Source organism: Hyperoodon ampullatus (assembly GCF_949752795.1).
Source record: "Hyperoodon ampullatus genome assembly, chromosome: 3".
In the NCBI taxonomy this organism is placed as follows: Eukaryota; Metazoa; Chordata; class Mammalia; order Artiodactyla; family Ziphiidae; genus Hyperoodon; species Hyperoodon ampullatus.
In genome coordinates this window covers 179,492,532-179,516,209 of record NC_136916.1, presented here as the reverse complement: position 1 = coordinate 179,516,209, position 23,678 = coordinate 179,492,532, and the positions used below count along the sequence as shown (strand labels likewise).

Sequence of the window (23,678 nt, the reverse complement as noted above, 5' to 3'; positions counted from 1 at the left end):
AAGGCCCTAGAGACCTCCTGCACTCCCAGCACAGGGTCCAGCACTTGGGGCCTGGCTCCGCCCTGCTGACTGGCGCCTCAACATCAGGGAGGTCCGTATCCCACCTCGTCCCACCTCACCCCCGCTTCACTGATGGTGCTCAGGTGGGAAGTGTCTGTCCCAGATCACCGTGCATCCCCTTAAGCAAGGCTGAGTTCCGCAAGGATGGGGCCAGGTCCGGGGCCTAGGACGGCACCTGGTGCACCCAGGTGCTCGGAGGAAGGGGGCCAGATGCGCCCAACCCAGCGGCTCCCCCAGCTCCGCGAGACACTAACTCTCCCTGAGACGGGAAATGTGGACGTTACTGCAAAGCGAACTCAGAGACGGGACAATGGATGCGGGAAAAGAGCCGCGATGCCGAAGGAAGACAAAGGACTAATGTCCCAAGTACAAAGGCGCCTACAGAAGAGCAGCAGAAAGACAATCAACCCACAGAAACGTGGGCGACGGCGCAAAGAGGCGACTCGCAGGAGTGCAGACCCACAACCCACGGCGCCCTGGGGCTCCAGAGCCTTCCAGGGCCTGCGGGGCGCCGCCCGCCGCCCGCCACCCTGGCTTTTAAGAGGAAAAGCTCAAGCTCCACAGAAAGTTACAGCAAGAGTTCAGCAAACACCCCACCACCAACAACCAGGGACCCCCTCCCCACGGGCACCTAGGATTTGGGGGTGACCCGGCTGAGAGCCAGCTGGGGCACCAGGACGCTAATCGAGGGGCGTCGCCCACGGCGCCCTGTCCTCCTGCTGTCGAGCGCTACCGCCGGCCTGGCTGGTCTCCTCAGATCCAGAACCGTCCCTGGCCCCCCTCCTTAAAACTTCTCCCTACTGTAGTAAAACACGTACAATGTAAAACCGACCATTTTAGCCACGTTCAAGCATGCACACCAGGGGCATTCGGCACGTTCCCGATACTCCAGAACGGCTGTGTCAGCCCACAGGGGCCCCCCCGGCGTGTCTCTCCCGGCGGCGCTGCCCGCTCTGACGTTCGGGACAGGGGATCGCACGTGTGGCTCCTCTGAGGGGCGCCCCGTCCTGGGTTCACCCACCCGGCAGGTGTCAGGACAGTACTTGGCCCTCTGGGAGGCCGCCGTGAACACGCGTGAAAGAGTGATGTGCTGGCCACGTGGCGACGTGGTGACGTGGCCGGGACTTTTGAGGGGCTGCAGACCGCCACGCAGAGCGGCCGCCCTACTGCAGTCCCGCCAGCAGCACTCAGCTTGGGCACAGGGCGACCACACGGGCCACAAGGGGCTGGCAGGGCCCAGACCCCAGCACAGCGCGCAGCCTGCCACGCGCAAGGAGTGCGCCCCCCCGGGTTTCCCGGGGCCGGGCTGGCCCTCCGAGGAGGACGACGATGCCCCCGTTTTCCTCCCGGCACCCGGGACATCAGCGGTTAAACCGGGGCCACGTGCCGGGCTGCCTCTGTGGCCCCACGTGCGCTGGGTGTTCTGTGGGAGGGAGAACTAAGGGGCCTTCTGTCTCCAGGAGCTGACCCTGTCTGCACGGTCCTGCATCTGCCCCAGTGGGAGCGGGGGCCCTGCGGCGGCAGGTGGCCACGCGGCCCCCGCGCCCGGCCTGCCCCCACCCCGGGACGGGCCGGCCCACACGCGGCACCCTGGGGGCTCAGGCTCCAGGCCCATGCAGCTTGGCCACAGCAGGGCCGCAGGGCGAGGCTGGGGCACCTGGAGGCCTGGAGGGTTCTCAGGGGCAGAGCCTGCTGGGGGCCAAGGGCTCCAGTTCCACCCGCATCCCGAGCGCTGGTCACCTTCCTCCGGCAGCCTGAGGTGGCTGCCAGCTCTCACTGGCCCAGCTCAGCTTTCTCTGGTGATCGAGCCTTATCTGGACATGGCTGCTTCCTGCTAATCAGGAGAGAAGGTCAGAGGTGCCTTCTCAGCTTCCCTGCCAGCAGTGTGGGGCTGGGATGGCCCTGCAGGAAGCAAGGGACAGTCAGGCACCCAACACCAAGGCCGGGAGCCCTGGCAGGGGTCACTGTGAGCCCACCTTCCCGCCCCAGCAGAGGCCAACCTGCAACAGGGGCCAGGGCACGGGGAGGACGGGGCAGAAGCGCCAGCCCCTCCGAGGTAGTGGTGGGTGTTGAGTCAGAGGCCAGCACGGCCACACGCGGGACGAGCCGGCCGGTGGGTGGGCCGGGCCGAGCACGGGTACCCCGTAGAGGCCACATGGGCCAGGCACCTGCAGAGAGCACCCTGTGTCCACAGCGGGGAGGGCCGCCCCGAGGGGGCTGGGCAGACAACACTGGGACACAGACATAACCTCAACACAGGGCCCGGGACCCAGAGAGCTCCGGCCAGCCGGCCACGAGGCTGTTATACGTGGGAGCCGTCAGCCATCCCAGGACCCGGGACTGGCCATCGGGACCTCATTCCTTGGGCCTGCTGGGCCTCTGTCCCCCGCCTCAGTGACCAGAGGCCCCGGGCACGCGGGCACACCTCACCAGCCACTGGAGGGGAGCCCCGCACTGTCCTGGTCACGAGGGAGACGGGGTCCCCTGGCGGGAAAGAGCCCCTGCCCAGCACTTTCCTGCGGGTGCGGCCCTTCCTCGGCAAGGGGCTTTATTTGGGTGGGACGGCAAGGCCAGCACAGGGAAGCTGGGTGCAGAGGACAGCCGCAGGCCACAAGCACCTCGGTTGGCCCGCGTGCCCTCCTGCACAGCCTGCCGGCTGGACCGCACCACAGGGGACTTCAAGGACCAAGCAGTGGCCCCGCTCAGCCTTGCTCCAGGCGGGAAGCTGTGGTCCGGGTGACTCACAGCCGGGACAGCAAGAGCCCAGCTGGCCGCAAGCCCTGCGGTCTGCCTGGACAGAGTGAAGGCGATGGTCTTCCTCCTGCTTCTGTGCCAAAATCTACCCATCTCCTGCCCCACTCCCAACCTCCCATGGGGCAGCGGGGGAGGGGGGAGGGCACACTCGGGGGTGGCCCTGGAAGGAGGTGCCCCGTTCCCCGGCTCCTTTAACATTCAGCTTTCCCAAGGGCTCAGAGAGACCACCCTGGCCTCACCCCAGCCCGGCCTGTCCAGGCACATCCCCAGGCCACACCAGCAAGGAGCCAGAGCCTTCTCTCTGGGGACCCCGAGTCCCCAGGCTCCCAGTCCAGGCAGCACGGTCCAGGGACAGGCGCCCACGAGGGCTGGCGGAGCGGGGCCCACGGTGACGGGAGAGCACCTGGGCCGCATGCGCTGACAAGCAGGGCCGCCGTGGGGCGCCGTGACAGGGCAGCCTCTGGTGGCCCCGCAGTGGGCAGGCTCACAGAAGGCAAAGAGCACGCCCTGCCGGTGCCGAGTGTGGCCATCGGGGGAGCTCGGTGGCTCCAGGGTGTCAGACAACAGGGTGTCGAGAGAGCCAGGGCAGTCAGGGCGGGCGAGGTGGGACATGAGCCTCTGGTGTCTTACAGCAGGTGGTCTACAAGGACCCGACAAGCTCCGGGTCCCAGGCTGTGGGCACGCTCCACTGCAGGCCCACTGCCCACAGGCACCGGGTCTGGGGAGGGCACGGAGGGCAGCAGCCACATGCACCCTGGAAGCGTCTGTGAGGGGAGCAGAGTGTGTCCTGCCCCAGGTGCCCCTGAAAACATGGGGGCACAGCGGGGGCTACAGGCTACTGTTTCCCCCAAATCCATATGTTGAAGCCCTAAGCCCCAATGTGATGCCGTCAGGAGGAGGGACTTCTGGGAGGTGATGAGGTCAGGAGGGAGGAGCCCTCGTGAACGGGGTTAGTGCCCTTGTACAAGGGACCCCAGGGAGCTCCCTCACCCTTCCCCCCAGTGAGGACACAGGGAGATGCCATCTATGAACCAGGACGCAGCTCCCACCAGACACCGGACCCGCTGGCACCGAGACTTTGGACTTCCAGCCCTCAGAACTGTGAGAACTAAGTGCTGTTTAAGCTGCACGCCTGTGGCACTTTGCCACCCGCCTGAGCTGACAGCAGGGACGGGGCTTGAGCCTCCTCGGAGGGTTTCTGCTCTGCCCCCGACAGGGCGCGTCTAGGACTGAACTTCTCACTTCGGAATCAAGACCCGCTCCTTGGCCAGGGGTCACAGGGGCTGGAGCCCCGGGAGGAGCCCTGGACACTGGACCAAGGCCTCCACCTGCACCTCGTCCAGTTTGTGCCACGTGGCTCCCTGCGAGATGCCTCCCCCGGGAAGCCCGGGAGGCCCTGGGGGCCGAGCAATCCCACCATCTGAGGGCCGGGCGCAGTGCTTCACGGCTTCACCGTGGCCGCTGCGGCCAGGAAAGGGTCGGCACAGCTAGGGTTTCTGTTCAGGGGCTCCTGTGTGCCCTGGGGGGCTGCCCGCGTGGCTAAACCACGGAGCTCAGGGTGGCCCCTCATGGTCAGAACTGGCACTGGACGCTGCCGGGCGCGGCTCTCGCCAGGAAGGGCGACTGGAGACAGAGGAAGGGGAGCAGGACGTCCGACCGGACCCAGGTGAGACTTCCTCCAACGCGAGCTGGGCAGACCCCGGGTCCCAAGGCGGAGGACGTAGACGTGTGATGACGAACGCGCCCGGACGCCGAATCCACAGAAAAGCACCTCCTAGCAACCAGAGAACACACGCCGCCCACAGGGGAACCACGGGCAGGCTTACCGCAAACTTGTCAAAACCACCAGAGGCCAGGGGACACAGCCCCAGCGGCCCCTCCGTCCCCAGGGTGCAAGGACCGAGCGGGCGCCTGGGTGGAGCGGAAGGCGTGTGGAGGCTGGCCCCCTTGTGAGGAGGCGTCTGGAACCGGGGCGCTGGGGAGGGGCACAGAGCCCCGCTCGGTAAGGCCCTCACTTGCTTGAGAGGGAGGGAGGGATGCTGGCTTCCCATCAATGCTGGGAATTCTCACTTTTCAAGCACACGATAAAGGAACTTGAAAACAGATTTCCTGGAGGGGATAATAAAGAAAACTCAATCAATCTTCACCAATTTCCAAGGAATAAGTGACCAAAAATAGCAGAGGAAGAGCAAAACAAAGGAAGAATGATAACAGAAACGTCATGGACTGGGCGGGCACGTGGCACCAGACGGGGCACGGAGCGGGATCCGGGTGAAGGGGACGGAGGTGATAAAAGGGCTAGTCACCAGGAAGCCGAACCATCACCGGGAAAGGGAGGAATGCTGCGGGTCCCAGCTGGGGGGCTGGCCGGGCAAGTCACAGAGGCCAGCGCAGGATGCGCCTCAGCTGGAACGGATGCCCCAGCCAGCGGAATCCCAGGAACCCCACGTCCCTCTTCCTCCCACGGACACAGCCTGCAGGCACCCCACCCCAGCGGGGCCTCGTCCTGTCTCCAGGAGGCCCCACGCTCGGACCTCCTCTCGGACCGCCGCCCATCTTCCGGCCCACGTCCTCTAGCGCTGGACCCACTGTGGGCCACCCCAGGCCAGCCCCCAGCCGAGCACCCCATCTCCCTCCCTCTGGTCCCTCCTGGGGCACCCAGTTCACCAATATTCTGCACCTGAGACGCTGGACACAGCCCCGGAGAACCCTTGGCACCACCTGGCCACCCAGGTCCGCGACACGGACGTCCGGCCCCCAACCTTCCTGGGCCCCCCTCCTCCCTGGACCAACACCTCACATCCCCCCCACCACCTCGCTCCACTGCTCACTCTGCTGAGACACGGGTGACCTGAGGAGAGCTGCTTCTCACAGCAGCCAACACACGGCCATTCCTCCCGGTACCCCCCATCACGGCACCCCCCCGACCCCCCCCAGCTGCTGCTGCTCCGCCCTCTCCAGAGCAGGCTCCAGACAGGGTCCGTGCTTACCGCACACCTCAATCCCAGCAGCTGGCCCTCCTGGAAACGCTGGGTCTTGGGCCCTGGCTGTCTGGGACGTTCTATCCTCCGACCTCCGTGTGCCCCGGAGCCTCAGGTCCCTCTTCTCAGTCACACCGCTGCCCTCCGTCTGGGCAGGCACTGGCCACACCAGGGCTGTCACCAGGTGAGGGGCAGGGTCACACTGAGGTCGGGCCAGCGATCAGACACCCAGCCCCCCAGGCTCGGCCACTCCCCACCATGGGCACAGCGGTCACCCTTGGGGGCCCCCGCTTCCCTGGCGGGAAGCCACCACTGCGTCTGCTCAGGTGGGTCCTGCCTCATGGCCTGTCCTCCACAGAGAGGCCCCGAGACCCCAAGACACAAGGGGGCGGGGTTGGTGCCGGCTGGAGCCTCCCCCCACCGGGTGCGGGTGCAGATGCTGGGGTTCACCCCGAGTCCCCTCTTCCAACAGCAGAGGTCCCGGCCCCACTTGGTGCAGCCCAAGGTCTCCTCCCTGAGACAGGCACCAGGGGCACCTGCTCTGCGGTAATGCAGCCGCCGTGGACCCAAAGGCTTGCTCTCAGTGAGGGCATACTGGGCCCCGCCAGTCCCCAGGGGACGCTGCAGGGGTCCCTGCTGTGCCCACACAGAGGGCCGCCTGGACCGCGCCCAGCCATCGCGAGAAGCCCGCTGAGTGGTTACAGGCTCTCAGGAGCCCAGAAGGCTGCCGCCACTTGCCCCACCCCACACTGGTGCCCCCAGGCCCCTGATGCACTGCGCCACAGAGGCCGAGCCTGGGGGTCCAAGCACCCTAGACTCCCCCAGAGCTCCTGGAGGCCCGGGGTCCCCTCCTCAGCCAGGTCCGGGTCCCCAGGACGTCCAGGTGCCAGGAAGCAAACCTCGAACATCGACTGAAATGCCAAGTCAGGCACACGGGCATGAGCGGCGAGGAGCGGGTCTGGTCGGGGCCACGCGGGGAGGGGCTGCAGCCCGCCAGCCATGCCCAGGGCCCTACAAACCACAGGGCACCTCCCCGGAGGCCTCTGCCCACCACCCGGCTCCACGGCCTTCTCCTTCGCAAACCAGCGCACAGCAGCGCCACGGCCGCCCGCCGGGGAAGGGGGCGCGGGTCAGCCTTGAGAGGCCTCCTGGGGGTGGCCCACAGCCGGCTGAGCTAGCTCGGGAGGAAACAGCTGTGGAACATCCTAGCTTCACCTGAGTTAAGTTAACTCCACAGCAGGGGGAGGCAATTAAACTAGAGCCCTGGACATCTGTAATGCTCTATTGCTACGAGTTTCCGAATTTCCCTCCCGCAAGGCTCTGGGTCCGGGTGAACCTGACACCCTTTCTCTCTAGGTCAATAACATGCAAAAATGGGGCTTCCAGGCTGCGTGTCTCACTGAGAAAGGTTCTCATCTTCACTCTCCTCTTAAAGGGAATTGGAATTGGAAAGACCCCCGAGTAAGAGGGGATCCCCGAGGAACTCTCTTCTAAACGGCCTGACCAGACACGTGTTCTTTTTATTCCTAACACAAACAGCTTAACTGGAAATCCCACTTATACTGTTGCCCACTGTGCCCTCCTTTAAAGGAGCTGGTTTTCTGCAGGAAGGCGCTGGGCTGGGGCCTACGCAGCCGCCCTCTCTTGCCCCACGGCCCATGCACACTGCCCCAGACACCTTCTCTGCAGAAGCACAGCAGCGCTAGGCGCCTATCTTGGGTACAGAGCACGTGCGGGATGGGATGCCCCAGCTTTCCAGCGACCGTCCCCGAGCAGCTGGTGTAGCAGCTGCCCCCTCCCCGAGGCCTCTGCGGTGGCGGCAGGGATGGAATGTCGGCCTGTCCGCTGAGCCAGGCCCAAGGATCTGGGGGAGGGCGGCTTTTCTACCAGGCGTTGTCCCCTTTTCTCCAGGAGGCAGATGTGAAAGGGGACAGAGGTGTGGAGTTCTCTCCGCGGGTCGGGAGAGGCCTGGCTCAGCGTCCTGGCTGCACAGGGCCTCCCTACAGACTCGCTCCTCCCGCTGGGGAGGTGGAGGGGTCCCCATCTGTGCCGCACTTCTCCCCTGGAACGACCTTCACCATCGCCACAAAGCTGGCATGACACCGAGACTGTGGGTGACCCCAGCACGGTCCCAGGGGCTCAGGTGCAGTGGTCCTACCCCCGACCCCGTTACTAATAAACAAACGTCTGAAGCCTTCAATGACCTGCCAGAGCCAAGCCCACAGGGGGGCGATGGCGAGCTGCGGCTGGGGGGTGGGGTGGGGGGAGGCCTCAGACCCCTCCTGCCGCCCAAACCCTGATGGTCAAGGTCCCATGTCCCCTGCGGGGACCTGCAGCAGGGCACCCCCATCAGCTCTGCCTCGGCCGCTTTGGCACAAACCCAGGACAATGGCCTGCAGGGCAAGCACAGGGCCGTGCTCACATTGTGACCAGCCGAGGGCCCGAGGGGCGAGTGGCTGGTGGGGAAGCCGGGTCCCTGTGCTGCTCGGCATCTGTGTACAGCCCACCACCCGCCTGACCCCAGGGGCGGTCCTTGGTTGGCCCTGATGGACCCAGACGTGTCCCTCTCCTGCGGCCTCAGGCCTTTGCCGCCGGACCCTCGGCCTGTCCCATGCCCCCTCCTCTGGGAAGCCCTCATTCTGAGTGGGGCCCCCTGCCCACCCCCCAGCTGGCAGCTTAGTCTCGCCCCATTCTCACTCCTCTCCCGGGGGTGGGCGCCCAGCGCTTCATCGACAAGCCCAGTGTTTGGAAACATGCTCCCCACACAGCTCATCTCCTGCCGGAGCCAGGCCGACCAGGGGCACGCGGTTCGGGGTGTCGTGACTGTCACTCTCCACTAACTTGTCAAAGCGTGACAACCCTTAAGTCACGCTGCAACCAGTTAAAGCAGAAGTCCGGAGCCCGAGCGGGAATTAGCAAGAGACAGCGTGTTCCTGGTGGGGTGGGGGCAAGCACAGCAGGGGCACAGCCGGGGGGGGGGGACCCCATAGGAACCCTGACCGGGAGCCGGCAGCAGTGTCCTGGCCGTGGGCTTGGTCACAGGGGCCCAGAACCCAGGACAGGTCTTTGCAGCCAAAGCTCACCCTGCCCTCACTGCCTGGCGCATCCAGCCTGGACGGGTAGGGTGGGAGGGCCCTGGGCCACCGCAGAGCGTGGAATGGCCACGCACCCTCCACTCCCTCCCGTGACCTGCCACAGGGCGCCTCCAGGTGGCTGTACCCAGCCGGCTCCTTGGCGGAGCTCGGGGAAGGAACCGAGGGGGCGCCCAGAGCGGCACCCACCAGGACACTCGCCCCACCACGACACTTGTCCGAGGCAATGTCGGGCGCCCTGGAGATGCACTGCGTCCGCTCCCGGACAACAGGGACCAGCCCTGTGTGAGTCACGCCACCCCCGAGCAGGGGGGAGCCCCCACCCGGGTTCAGAAGCAGGGATGTGGGTGCTGGTTGCCGGGGGCCCCAGTGTGGTGACAATGTCCTCCGAGGCCCGAGGACACCTCCACAGAGCCACCAGCCCTCACACGGCGGCCCCTGAGGCCCCACACGCAAACTGTGCCGGAAAGGCTCATCCCATCCTGTCTGCATCTAAAAGTAGGAAGATCCTGACTGGCTGTGATCCAATAAAAGATGACACACCATCACTGCCGCGAGGTCGGCTGCAGGGCTTGAAAACGAGGCCGCGGTTAAGGGAAAGATGCCAGTGTCCCAGCTGTCAGGGGTCCAGGGCTCCTCAGTAAGGGTCTCCCCGGAGCAGCATCACCACTGTCCCAATGGGGACGCATGCCCTACAGAGTAAAGTGGGCAAGGACGAGGGAGCCCAGCGCCAACTGGAGGAACACGCAGCCCGTGCAGGTGGCGCGGGGCAGAGGTGGTTGGAACCCAGGCCGCCAAAGGCCACAGCCACGTCTGAGCAGAGGGCAGTGCCTCTGAGGGCCGACTCCCCACCAACAGGGTTCCACCTTCAAGGGGGCAGAGACGCCCAAGCCCACGCTGCCCTCCTCGGGACTCACGGTGTGTGTAGGGCTGCACGCCCTGGCGGGGGGTGGGGGGAATTGCCCCACGGACAGTGGGAACGGAGCCAGCTGACGGCCAGCACGGGGGACAGGAGAGGTGCTTCCCCTCCTGCCAAGGGCAAGACCCGGGGTGTCTGCCCGAGGAGAAGAGGACGGGCCAGGCTCCTCGGGACGCCTCCCAGCCGCTCCACTCTGTCCTGACCACTGGGGGGCGGTGGTCCTCACTGCTGGTGGACCAGAGCCGCCTGTGCAGACACTGCTTGTCCCGGTCCCTCTTTCATCCCTCCCCATCCTCTCCTGCCATCGGGACAAAGGTGCCCTGGGGCCAGGCCACCAGGAGCGTCCCTTCTCAGATCGGTAGCTGGATGCTGCCCTGGACCAGGGAGGCGTCGTGGTCTGGATGGGGTGATGAGGAAAGGCCGGTGGGGGCGGCAGGGCCTGGCTGACTGCCTCGCGTCTGGCAAGAAGAAGGACAGACGCACCCAGTCCTCAGCATCTCCCACCACCTTGTGGCTCCAGATGCGCCCCCAGGGCCCATTCTGGCCCATCCATGCAGAAGACCCCAGTCCTCAGCATCTCCCACCACCTTGTGGCTCCAGATGCGCCCCCAGGGCCCATTCTGGCCCATCCATGCAGAAGACCCTAGTCCTCAGCATCTCCCACCACCTTGTGGCTCCAGATGCGCCCCCAGGGCCCATTCTGGCCCATCCATGCAGAAGACCCCAGACCTCAGCCTTGACCTCCAATGGGGAGAACTACCAGGCCAGCAGAGCTGGGCGCTCCGTGTCCACTGCTGCTGAGAAGGGGCTCCTGGAGAACACGCACGCCTCACCCTGTGAAGCACAGAACGCAGAGCGCTGCCCTCCTCCAGAGGCGGGCGGGGGCCGTGCGGGCTGGAGACACTCCGGAGTAGAAAGTGCTTTACTAGAAACTCCGTTCTTCAGGACAGGGGTGTCCTCACCATGCATCACAGCCCTCTGCAAAGTCCTCCTTGGCTGAGGACACATCTGTGACAACGCACCTCCAGGGCAGGAGGGAACTCAGCCTCCACGTACACTCACTTGCTATTTTTAGGGCTACTTTCAGGGCCACTGTCTAACAACCACCAGAGCAGCCAGGCGCAGGCGGCTGGGGGGAGCCAGCAGCTCCCACACTCACCGCCCAGCGCAGCCCGGAGCCCAGAATACCCAGCACCAGCGGGAATGACGACTGCGAGCCAGTTCCCACCGAGACCGGAAGCTGGGGGCCCGGTCTGGAGTGTCTGATGAGACTCGGTCGTACTGGCAGGAGGACACACCGGACCGGTGGGGCCTGGGTGGAACAGCAGCTCCGGCCACTCAGCGTCAGGGGTGAGCCCCGTCCCGCCATCCCCTGCCCGCCTGCCCCTGAGCACCCCTATCTCTGTGATGGGTCACTCGGGCTCCTGAAGGACCCTGAAGATCCAACCACGATGCCTCCACGCGCCCGTCATGTCTCCCGACTGCAGAGCTACTCTCTGGAACAGTCCCCCAGCCCCACCCACCTGCTCCCAGATGCCCTTCCTCATCCGACCCTCCTGGGGCGGGGTGCCGGGCATGCTGGGGAGAGGGGGAGGGGAGCTTGTTGTGGAGCCCAGATCCCGGGAAGAGAGGAACAGGCAGCGGGGCGCCCGAGGGGCCCTACCTGGTTGACGGGTCACTAAGCATCACTTGAGATGACACCTGCCCCACGTGGCCACTTCTTTCCACACGAAAGCCAACTCGGGAAGGCGGTACGTTTACAGCAATGCGCCCACGGAGGGCTACTGCCCGCCTCAACCCCCGCCGGAGGAGCAGGCCACCACCCAGGCGTGCACCGGGGCTGGGCACTGCCCGGCACAGGGCGGTCAGGGGGCGCTGAATGGAGCCGCGCTGACTGCAGCAAGGGGCTAGGCCTCCCCCAGAGATGCCCGGCCCGCAGGCCTGGATAGCTGAGGTCAGATGCCTCAGTCTCTCCCTCAACGCGGTTGTCATCCCTCGGAAGCTGCCGAGCCCCGAGCCCACTCTCAACCCCCCGTGCTGCCCTCCCCGCCCTGCCTCCCACCACCCACACGTCCAACCGGAGCTCAGCCTCCAACTAAATTCACACCCCCCAACAGATTGGCGACTTCCCCAGACCTCCAAACGAAGCCCAGGGTCCTGAACACGGCATCCTGTTCGACCACAGGCACGTGCCAAGTGCCACTCCATGCCCGCTCTGCCCACGGTGGGGGACGGCCGATCCCGCCTGCCCTGCAGACCCTCCTGCAGGCTGGGGTGCAGTGGGACGCGGACGCGCCTCTGCAGAAAAGAGGGCTGAGAACTGGCCGCTGAAACAGAGACGAGCAGAGACTGCCTGGTGGCCGGTCTCAGTGACATCAGAGGGAAGGGCTGCCAAAGGGCCGGCGTGTTCCGGAGGCGAGCAGACAGACAGGAAGAGACGACCACTGCAGAGAAAGTGCCTGAGAACTTCCTGGAACTAATGAAAATCACCAACCCACGAAGTCGAAAAGGCCAATGACCCCAACTCAGGCACACAAGAGAAACCCTCACCTGGGCACAGCAGAGAGGTGACTGCAGAGCCACTAGGGAGAAAGGACAGACCTTCCAACCAATCACGGCTGACTGACACTGACCTCTCAACAGCAGAACCGAGAGCCAAGTCGGGGGAGATGCTGCCCGGGACCCCACAACCGGGAGGACACCCTCCAGGACGAGGGTAAACGTCTTCAGATACACTGAAAGAACAGTTAGTTATCTGCAGATCCTCACTGAAGAAAACCCTAAGGACGCATTTTCCGACACAAGGAGAAAAATCATTCCGAGTCCTGAGATACAAAAAGAATAAAGAAAAGAAAGTGGTGAGGGCTTCCCTGGTGGCGCAGTGGTTGGGAGTCCGCCTGCTGATGCAGGGGACACAGGTTCGTGTCCCGGTCCGGGAAGATCTCACATGCCGCGGAGCGGCTGGGCCCGTGAGCCACGGCCACTGAGCCTGCGCGTCCGGAGCCTGTGCTCCGCAACAGCAGAGGCCACAACAGTGAGAGGCCCGCGTACCGCAAAAAAAAAAAAAAAAAAAGAAAGTGGTGAGAGTTTTGAGATTAATCAAGTATTAACAATATAAAGAAAAAAAACAATATAAAGTAATAATAACCTCATATGGTCTAAAAAAGAAGACAGTTAAAATAGTCTAAACAAAAGCATGTAAACGTGAAAGTGTTGGGTCACAATAATGTGCTCTAAGGTCCCGGTGTTTTTCAGGAAGAGAATTTACAATTAACTTTAAAATGTAACAGCAAGTGTGCGATTTGCAATTTATATGGTAACCAGTGAATAAGTAGAAGTAGTGAGAAGTTTCAAACTAAGAGAAAGGGAAATAGAATAATTAAAAAAACGCAAAATAAGGTATGACAGAAAAGAGAAACAAATGTAAAAAATGTAGGACAATAATAAGCACAAAAATAAAATGGTAGACGTGAACCCAAATATCAGTAATTTAGATAAAGGACAACAGACTGAATGTCCTAGTTAAAAAATAAAGATTGTCAGATTGAATGAAAACGAAATCTAGATTGTGCCAAACAACCAAAGATACATGTAACCTGTAAAGATACAGGAAAGTTTAAAGAAACAAGGTGGGCAAAGATATGACAGGCAAATACACCCAAAAAGAAAGCTCAGAGAGCTACACTGTTACCAAATCTTTGCTCTGGTGGAAAGCACTGTCAGGGGCTTCCCTGGTGGTGCAGTGGTTGAGAGTCCGCCTACCGATGCAGCGGACACGGGTTCGTGCCCTGGTCCGGGAGGATCCCACATGACGCGGAGCGGCTGGGCCCGAGCCATGGCCACTGAGCCTGCGCGTCCGGAGCCTGTGCTCCACAATGGGAGAGGCCACAACAGTGAGAGGTCCGTGTACCGTAAAAATAAATAAATAAATAAACAAACAAACAAACAAAACAAAAAAAAGCACTGTCAGGTCAGGAGTGAGACATGCTGAACAGTTCAAACACCGGGAGGGATTGCTATTCTAAACAGGATGTACCTAATGACAGAACTCCAGGAGAAACAGACAAAGCCAAGCATGACCTAAAGGGACAGGTATCAAACATGACATTGACAAGTGCCAAACCCATGACCCTTTTCAGGACAGACAGGACGTGTATGAACACTGACTTCAAACAGAGCCACAGAGTAAGTTCCAAAGCATCGTAAGGACCTGGTGTCATACTGACCACCCTCTGTGACACCAACATAACTAAGTTAGAAATGAACAATGGAAAAAAAGAGAAGAAATTAATTTGGCAATGGAAAAGTAACTAAGGAAAACACCATACGTTCGGATATTAAGAAACTTTGAAATATCCCATCATGCCAAAGAGAGAATAATGGAAATTTTTTAAAAGATTTTTAAACTGAAAGACTTTATATATAAAAGCTTGTGAAACGCAGCCAAAGCATTACTTATTTTGTATTTATAAAATCTTACGTGAAAGGAAAGGAGGAAAAATAATGAGCTATTTATTTTAAGAAATTAGAGCATCCAAAAAATTAATTAATTAATTAATTTAAAAAGGGCTTCCCTGGTGGCGCAGTGGTTAAGAATCTGCCTGCCAATGCAGGGGACATGGGTTCGATCTCTGGTCTGGGAAGATCCCACATGCCACTGAGCAACTAAGCCCGTGCGCCACAACTACTGAGTCTGCGCTCTAGAGCCCGAGAGCCACAACTACTGAGCTCACGTGCCACAACTACTGAAGCCCACGTGCCTAGAGCCCACGCTCCACAACAAGAGAAGCTACTGCAATGAGAAGCCCATGCACCACAACAAAGAGTAGCCCCTGCTCGCCACAACTAGCGAAAGCCCGTGCACAGCAACGAACACCCAACGCAGCCAATAAATAAATAAATAAATCAGAACAGGAGCATAAAAATAAAAATAAAGAGCATAAGCGGAAGGAAATAAAGATACGAATATTCATTTTTTAAAAAAATGATGGGGCTTCCCTGGTGGCGCAGTGGTTGAGAGTCCGCCTGCCGGTGCAGGGGACACGGGTTCGTGCCCCCGTCTGGGAAGATCCCACATGCCGCGGAGCGGCTGGCTCCGTGAGCCATGGCCGCTGAGCCTGCGTATCCGGAGCCTGTGCTCCGCAACGGGAGAGGCCGCAACAGTGAGAGGCCCGCGCACCACAAAAAAAATTAAAAAAATAAAAAAATGATGAACCCTTGGTGAGATAGATCAGAGTGTGGATGTCCACATGCAGAAATAGTCAACACCAGGAATTAAAAGGGGACAGCTCTAAAGGTACTGCAGACATGGAAAAAAAAAAAAAGAATATTAGGAACAACTTTTTGCCAAAAACTTGAAAATCTGGATGAAATGGACAAATTCCCAGAAAACTATATTTCCGAAACTAACTTAAAGTGGGGGTGTGTGTGTCCTACAATCATTAAAGAAATTGAGCCAGAAGTTACACTTGCCCCAAAGCAACTTCAAGCTCAGGTATTGCACTGGTGATTTCTCCCACACATTCAAGGAACAAACAATTCCTGTTTCACACAAACAATACCATGCAACAGCCCTTTCTGCAGGATGTCTTGGCACCAAAATCTGGTAAGGGCAGTAGATGAGCAGGAGATTACAGACCCTAGACAGAGACGCAAAAGTCCTAAGCAAAATCTAAATCTCAGTCTACCCACGTACAGGAAGGGGAACATGGCATGACCACGCTGGCATTTTTCCAAGAGTGAAAGGTTAGTTTAATGCTAAAAAATCCATTGACGTAATTTACCGCATCAGTCGTTAAAGGAGAAGGACCGCGTCAGGCTCTTGATTATACCCGACACCCACGCACAACAAGTGCAGAGTGAGACCCCAAGGAGAAACTATCATGCAGCCACCAGAATTGCTGGAATTGAAAAGATGGTAACACAGAACGTACACAGAACGTGCAGAGAACGGCTGGCGGCCATGGAAGGGGGGGTGCTCCCACTTCGGAAAGCCGGCAGTGTCTTCATAGTTGACACACCCCCGCCTCCCCTGCGACCAGCCATCCTGAAGAGAAGAGCAAACGCGGCCCAAGCCCCGACCCTGGATGGCCACAGTGGCTCTGAACACATCAGCCCCAAAGGAAATGACCCCAACACCCACCGGCCGGAGCAGGTTCAAACCACGTGCGGATGCCACCAACGTGGAGAGGGAGCCGCGGGGCTGCCGTGGGCGATGCCCGGGTCACCTGGCCGGTGGGGAAGCCTGGCCCCGAGCGCTCGACACTCATCCGCGGGTGACGGAGACATCCCCGTCCTGCAGGCTGTGGCGGACCTGGGCACGCGGCCGCCAAAGCTCACACTTCCGGCTGAAGGCCCTTCCGCGAGTGTGAGGTCACCCTCCGTGGCCGGCAGAGGACGCCAACAGGAGGACGTGGAGGAATGTGAATACGCAGTAAGCCTGTGGAAAGATGTCCGACCCCGTGAAATTAATTCATAAGCCTCAACGGGAAGGAAAATTAAGGGGCAAGTGCAAGGGTCCAAAATGCCCCAGACCCTGCTGAAGCTGGGGCGTGGGGGTGGGGGATGGAGGCTGCTTTGGGAATCCCAGCAGAGGGGCAGGGATAGGAAGACGTCAGGGCCGGGGGTCACTGGGGAGGGGTGCTGTCCACTCCCTCGAGGAAACCCACGAAACCGAGCCTGCCTGTGTCACAGCCCCGTGGGCCTGGCAGCAGCTCCTGGGAAGAGCAGAGAGCTCCCCCGCCACCACCAGGAAGGACAGACCACAAGACAAGACCAAGGCCAACGCTGGGTACACCTCAGGACGCATCACAGACCTCGAAAAGACAGCCAAGAAGCGTGCATCTCCAGAGGAGGGTGGTTTCAACACATTGCCGAAAACGGATTACCAGTCCCTAAAAGTTGCTGAGACTCAAGTAGGGGGAAAAAAAAAAGGAGAAAAAATTGGCAAAAGAAATGAACAGGAATTTCGCTGATGAGGAAGTACAAATGGCCTACATCAGTAATCAGAGAAATTCAAATTAAAACCACAATACCATTTCACACCCACCAGACTGGCAACAATTGAAAGTCAGGCAGTGCTGGCAAGAAGGCAGAGCAGTGGGGATGCGGGGGGTGGGGGTGGGGGCCGGAGCTGGCATAACCGCTCCGGGAAGGCTGCTGGTGGTGACGCCCCGAAAACCCTACTGCCGGCGGCAGAGGGCCAGTGCGAGAATGCCCGCCCACGGGGTGCATTCTTAACTGGCCAAACCTGTGGACAGCCACAGGTCCCCCCACAAAGCAGAGACACGTGCTGCTGTCTTACAGGGAACACCACGCCGCAGGCACAGCCATCAGCTCGATGCCGCTCAGAAACTTAGAGACCGGGCAAGAGGAGACGTGCAAACGGACAGAGAGTGGGATCCCTTCTACATAAAGTCTCTGAGCGGGAGGAACGAAGAACAACCTATCCAAGGAGGCCTGATCGGGGGTCCAAGCGGGGGACCCGCAGCACCTCGCGGGGAGGGCCGCGCCGGGGCGCAGAGGGGCTGCTCTGTGCGTCCGACCCGGAGCTCTGCGCCTGCCCACCCCGACGGCTGCTCAGCCCCACGCCTACAGAGCAACCCGCCAGGCCCCGCCCCCCGCGCCCCACCCAGGCAGAGCCGTGGACTCCCGGCACCTAGCGCTGCACGGCCCCGCCCCCGCCCTCCCCACACACCCACCCGAGTGGGCTTCCTACGCCAGCTCCGCGGGGGGCCGACTGGGCCCCTCGACCACGCAGCCCCTGCCCACCTGCCACCTCCCTCACCTCCCTCTGGTCAAAACTTCGGTGGTCTTTCGGGGCACCCCCGGAAGCGGCTGAAGAGGTAAAGGAAGGGGGGCAAGCATGCCCTCAGGGAGCGCCGTGGGGAGGCAGCCAGCGCGGGGTGTGTGTGTGTGTGTGACGATGCAGGGGTGACAGACAGGAGAAGCATGGTGGGGAGGGTCCAGGATGACCCTTGGCTGTGGCGCCCGACACTGGGCCAAATGCCAAAACGGGAAGTTGGAGGGGGTGGGAGGCCAGGCCTGGGGAGGTGCCCCTGAGACTTCCCAAACAAGAGGCAAGCAGGTGGGTCTCCCGCGGACACCACACTCTCCCAAAGCCCCACACAGGTCTGGGAGCGCCCATCCTTCCCACTCGGCACAGCCAATGCCCTGAGCCACCAGCCTCATGCTCGGGAGTGCAGCCCTGGCACCCGGCACCCTCTGCGTCCCCAACACCTGGCTCGCACACCTGTTGAAGGAGCCGTGGCAGAGCGCACCCCCCTCGGTACACACTGGCCATTTCCTCTGGTCCCGCCAGGGGATCTCCCCAGGGAGAGCTTTTCCCTGCCCCACCCCCCCTGCAGCCCTTGTGGCCTCGTGTCCATTCCAGAACCAGGCCCTGGTGTGAGTTTGTCTCTCTTCCCCCTCAGCCTGGGAGCTTCCTCAGCAGGGACCACTGAATCAGGAAAAAACCCGCAGAGCTTCAAGCTGGCAGGAGGAGCAGGGAAGCGACAGGCCTGAGTAGAGTCGGGATGGCCATGGCGCTGTCCTGTGGGTGAGCCTCGTCCAGCTGTACCGCTGGGGACAGGGCACTTCCCCCCAAGTGGAAAGGGCAGCGTCTTTTGCGATGGCAAATTTAACAGTATGATGTAAGGAGCAGTGTTTATGTACAAGGAAGTCCCTAAATTACACAGCACAGTGCAAACAGGCAAGGGGCAGATACCCCCCGCCAGCAGGACAGAGGGGGTACGGCCAGACCCTCAAAAGGACGAAGGATGAAGGAATAAAATTGTGGTCCCAGGTCCCAGGTCTGTGTGTCCTCTGGACACTGCGTGCCCTGAGTGACTCCCAGGCCACTCAGGCTTGACAGTGTGGCTGGACGCAAAAGGAAATCTATGGTACCCGGTGGAGAGAGGAGACACCCTGAGTCAACTCCACCGTCACCGCATCGGTAGGCAGGTGCAACGAGGCCGGTTGGGAGCCAACCAGGTGTGCGCCTCGGAGCCTCTGGGGACCGCGGGGCCTGAGAAACCCGGGGCCACTTCCTCCGCTACACGGGACCAGGACCTCAGGGACCATCCACGCATCAGGGGTTGTCCGCACGGAAGGCGCGTGCCCGAGGTGGTGCGCAAAGGCGACGGCCCGGGGTGTGGGTCCCGAGTGGGGATCCCGGAGTGAGCGGTTTCGGGTGGACTGTCCCGGGTGGGGGCCCCGCGTGCAGGTCCGGGGTGGCCGGTCCCGCGTGCAGGCCCCGGGTGGGGACCCAGGCGCGAGGTCCCCTGTGGCCGGTCCCGGATGGCCGGCAGGTGCGCGCGGGAACAAAGCGGCAGGCGGGCGGCGGCGTACCTGGGCACGCAGCTGGGGCTGGAGCCGTCCACCTCCCAGGTGGCGAACAGGTTCATAGGCACCGGCGTGTTGAGCGCGGCGGGCGCGCCGGCCAGGCCCAGGCGGCCCCGCTCGGCCATGGCGCCGGCCCCGCCGCTCCCTCGGCGGCCTGGGCTGCGGCCGGGCCGCGGACGCGCGGCGGGCGGGCGGGCGGGCCGGGCGCGCGGAGGGCGGCGGCGCGGTCACATGGCTGCAGGGCGGCGGGGACAGCCGGGCGGGCGTCGGACAAGCCCGCGGGCGGCGACCAGGCTGCGGCCGCCCCGCCCCGCCCGCGCGCGCCCCCACCGTACTCCCCCTCCCCTGACCGCGCCGCCGCCGCTGATTGGCTGGACGGGCGCGCGCTCGCCGCTTCGGGCCCAATCACGGCCCGCGGAGGGCTCACCGGAAGTGAGATTCGCGCGCCCCCCTCGAGCCGGCGCCCCAGGAGGCGCCCCAGCCCGCGGCCCGCGGGAGCGCGCGTCCGCGCCTGCGCACAGGCCCCGCCCAGAGCGCCGCGCCCCGCCCCCCGGGAGAGGCAGGGAGGGGCCAGAGAGACCGCAGGGTCCGCCTATGGCCCTGTGTCCCGCGAGCCCCCCAGGAGCACTTATTGTCCCCCTGTATCCCCCGGGCCTCTGTGCGTCCCCGACCCCCCAGTCCTACGCCTCCTCAGAATCTTCCCGCCCCCCCGCGCACTCCGCGTGTCCCCCGGCGCCCTCCAGTCCCATGCCGGCCCCCGGGTCCTCCGCACCGACTCCTAGACCACCGGGCCCCCGCGCCTCTCGTGTCCCCCGGAGGCTTGCCCACCCTGCGAACTCTCTTTGTCCCCCCACCGTCTCCTTGTACCCTCCCCCCGCGCCGACTCCCTTGGCGGATCGCCCGGGTGGGGCGTGAAGCAGGAGGACCAGGGTCGCGGGTGGCACAGACCCATCAGCGCCCCCCAAGGAGTTCCTCCCTGCGGGCGCACCGGGGCTCCACACAGGCTCAGTGTGCAGACTGGTCCTCCATAAATCCCCTCTGGAGTGTCCTCTTTCTGCCTGAGCCTCCTTATTATCCAGCAATGCCCTTTCTGCGGTTTTTACACATGACAATGGAGAACAAATGTCTGGGGGCAGGGGTGGCTCCTGGCCATGGGGCTCACAGTGAATTTGGGGATCCAGGCAAGTAGGAGGCAATGACCAGAGCTACCCATTGGGCCCATGGGGCAGGGAAGGTCAGAAAAGGCCCTAGAAAAGAACATCTAGTTTTGGGGGCCCAAGGAGGGGTCCCCTCCCCCCATCCTTTTGGCGGTGGTTCTGATCAGTCACCAGATCCTGCTGCTGAGATTTAGGAAAAGCTTTTCTGGCATCTCTTCCGTTTCTTTGTAGCCACAGTATTCACAGTTGCTTTTCTCTCTAGCTGCTGTCTGTGTCTTGTTGTCTACTGAAAGAAGCCCAGCCCAAGCAAACGGACTTTCTTCCCTCACCCTTGGGGTTTACAATCCAGTGCCCCGTTAGCTCTTTCTCCTGCAGAGGACCCCATGCTGGCTCCTTCCTTTGTAAGAGCTCAGCATCCAGCTCTAACTCCCTATCTGGAGCTGCAAACAGCTGTGGCTGCTTAAAGCCAGGGTGGCATTTTGGAGAGAACAAGAGAATCTGTGTTTCCCACATGTTCCTGCGCCTTTAGGGTGGTACAGCTGAAAGGCACGCGGGGCTGTCTGTCCTCAGCCAGCTGACTGGGTATTGTCTTACATCGCTGCTCCGGCCAGGCAGAGTGCCTGTGGGTCTCATACCTCTGAGATGGGGGGAAGGAGAGGTCCGGAGAATGGGCACCAGCCCCCTGTGAGGACAGGGGCCCAGTGACCTCGGCGTTTGGCGTGCTGCGGTGCCGGACGGCGAGAGGTGCAGTGGCGTCAGATGAGTGGGCCACCTGACACTTTGTGTCTGTGTGCGCTGGCATCTCACCCAGGAGAGGAGTATACCTAGGGGTCAAGTGAGGAGATGTGGGTTGACTAAGCCATACACAAGGGGGCTTGACACCAGCTGCCTGTACAGTAGAGCTGTGCCCTTCCTCGGTACCAGGGACCACTGTGAACCCTTCATGGTCTGGACAGCCCTGTTCCATCCCCAATTCACAGACGAGGAAACTGAGGCACCCAAGGGTATGCAACCCCTAAGGGGAGGGGCCCGGGTGTGGGCTCACACAGTCTGGTCCAGAGCTGTCCGGATAAGCACGACGGTGGAAATGCTTAAATCTTTCTGCGAGGCAGGGAGGCAGAGACTGGAAACAGGCTGTGTACCTGTTTTTATTTGTTCCTTTTTTAAGGTAGGACCATATGGACACCACAATGTTAGTGGTGGTGAGATGGAGTGGACAGGTATCACTTTGTGATCAGAGTCACCTTTTTGGCCAGAACCTCTTCCATGCATTGCCACCCTCTGTGTTTGAAAATGACTCTGGATTGTGTGTCCCAGGATGAGCGCCCTGAAAGCTGGGAGGATGCCCCTCCACATGGCACAGTGTGACACATACTTCCCCCCACACACACCCCGTAAATGTTTGGAGGACATCTGTTCTTTCTGATGGCTGTTTCTTTAGAACAGGAACTTGGTTAAAGAGGACCCTCTCTGGACAACTGGTGTGGCATGGTTGGGGATGAAGCTGGAGGAGAGGGTTTGTCTAGAGCACTGAGGTCCCTGGAGGGCACCCTGAAATCCTTTGCTGAGGACCTGATAGTGCGCCACCTGCCTGCCAAGTTTTTCAAACGCATTAAGGCCTCGGCTTTCCAAACGGGGCGGTAGAACTGCCGCTGTGTTGAAGCCCCCCGACTCCGCGGTAGATGGGACGAGGTGGAGGCTGGCAGCTCCTTCCCTGCGATCCCACCCATCGTCGCTGGGGGGCCCTGCGCCTTCAAGTCCGGGCTCTCGCGTTTCTACTGGGGCGCTCTGGACCTCCGGCTCTTTGGAAACTCATTCGTCTGTTCAGCCTGAGTTAAATCCCCCAGGCGTGGGAGGCAATGCAGCACCAGGCAGGGCGGCCCCTGACTGCAAGAAGCTCCCCTCCGGGTGCGGACACCACGGGGCTCCCTCCGGCAGGAGCCTCGGTGCGCGTCTTCCCGCGCCTGGAGCGCAGCGGGCTGGGGCGCGCCAAGTCGGGGGAGGCTTGTGTGCTCCTCCACCCTGTGGCCTTTGGAGCGGCTCCAGCCGGTCAGGTGAGTGGCCAAGGCCTCCTGCAGGACGCAGACACCCGTTCAGCTGCGTGGTTCCAGCCTGCTCCAGCCCTCAGCTTGGTGGCATCTTCTCTTCCAGGGCGGTGCTGGGGGAGAGGCGCAGGGGCGGAGCAAGACTTTGGCTGGCCCACGCTCCTGGCAGAAACCCCTGGATGTGACCTATGTCCCATCCACTCCTGTGGGTGGAAGATGTGGTGTGGCTGAGGCACCATCACTGAAGTAGGGATGGGAACTCTTCACAGAAGCCACAGCAGATGACAAGGAGTGGCCCGCGAGGCAGTCCTCTTACAGGGAAAGAACAGCTGTGACCTCCCAGGGCAGGGCAGGTGTGCTGGGAATGCTGTGAGCTGGAAGTCTGTGTCTGAGATGCTCCGGGAAGCTGCAACAGGATTTCGGGCAACTGGCACCAGAGCCGCAGGGGTGGGTGGGCTCAGCTTGAGGGCAGCATCAGCACTCCTTCTGTTGATATTCAACATAGGGTTACAGATTCAGACACTTAGGATGCCTGCCTGTCTTATTCACCTGTCCACCCCGGCTGAGCTTAGTAAGCCAGGATGTCATCCAGCATCTGTCTCCCTGGGTTGCCCTCTAAGTGGCTGGCATGGAGCAGGTGCCCCACTGATCCCTACCATTGACTGACTGCGAAAGAAGCTAGAAATTCCATCAGGAGCTGCCCAGTGAAAACGCCCCAGGTGACCCTTACAGAGCTGAGTGGAAAGGTTCAGACATTTGTTCATTTCATAAATGACCATCAGGCTAGTTTCCAACCCTAGGAACACAGGAAAGAAAAAGCAGAACCTGGTTCTTACCCCCATGGAGCGTACATTCTCCCCAGGAGAGAACATGAACAGGTCAACCAACACACAAAAACATTGTGCTTCCCGATAACGGGTGTTGGGACTGAGAGAGCGTGGGCAGGGAGGTGACGTGGGGCTGAGGATGGAAGGACAGTGAGGTGCCAGTGGGGGGAGGGCAGTGCCGGCCTGGGAGCTCCCTAGAATTCTGTCTGCTGGGCTCAGGCTCTGGAGGGCTGGAGCGTCCCCAAGAGTTTAGGGCGGGCCTGCCCTCAGCCGGCTGAGGGTTACTGAACAACAGAGAACAGAGACTGAGGACCACGGGCAAAGGCACAGCGGGGTGTTTACAGAGGGGCCAACAGCACGTCATCCAGTGCGCTGGGGGCACAGAATAGAGTACGGGGAAAGGAACCACAAACCAACCACCTGGAGGGGTCTGCACAGGGGCACATCTCAGCAACCTTTTTCTATGCGCACCCATACTTTTTTAAAAAATCTGGGTGGAAG

The 23,678-nt window shown here is 61.5% G+C and overlaps 1 protein-coding gene across 3 annotated transcripts in view; it reads right to left on the bottom strand.

Annotated features, from left to right (window-relative positions):
* Window positions 1-19,273, bottom strand: part of PACS2 (phosphofurin acidic cluster sorting protein 2) — a gene marked incomplete at its 5' end in the record, with an annotated part of 60,190 nt that extends 40,917 nt beyond the window's left edge. For all 3 annotated transcript variants that reach the window (XM_079700926.1, XM_079700927.1, XM_079700928.1), the window contains one exon: window positions 19,155-19,273. In XM_079700926.1, coding sequence (XP_079557052.1) covers window positions 19,155-19,273 — 119 coding nt within the window. The remainder of the gene's footprint in view (window positions 1-19,154) is intronic.
* Between the last annotated feature and the right edge of the window lie 4,405 nt (window positions 19,274-23,678).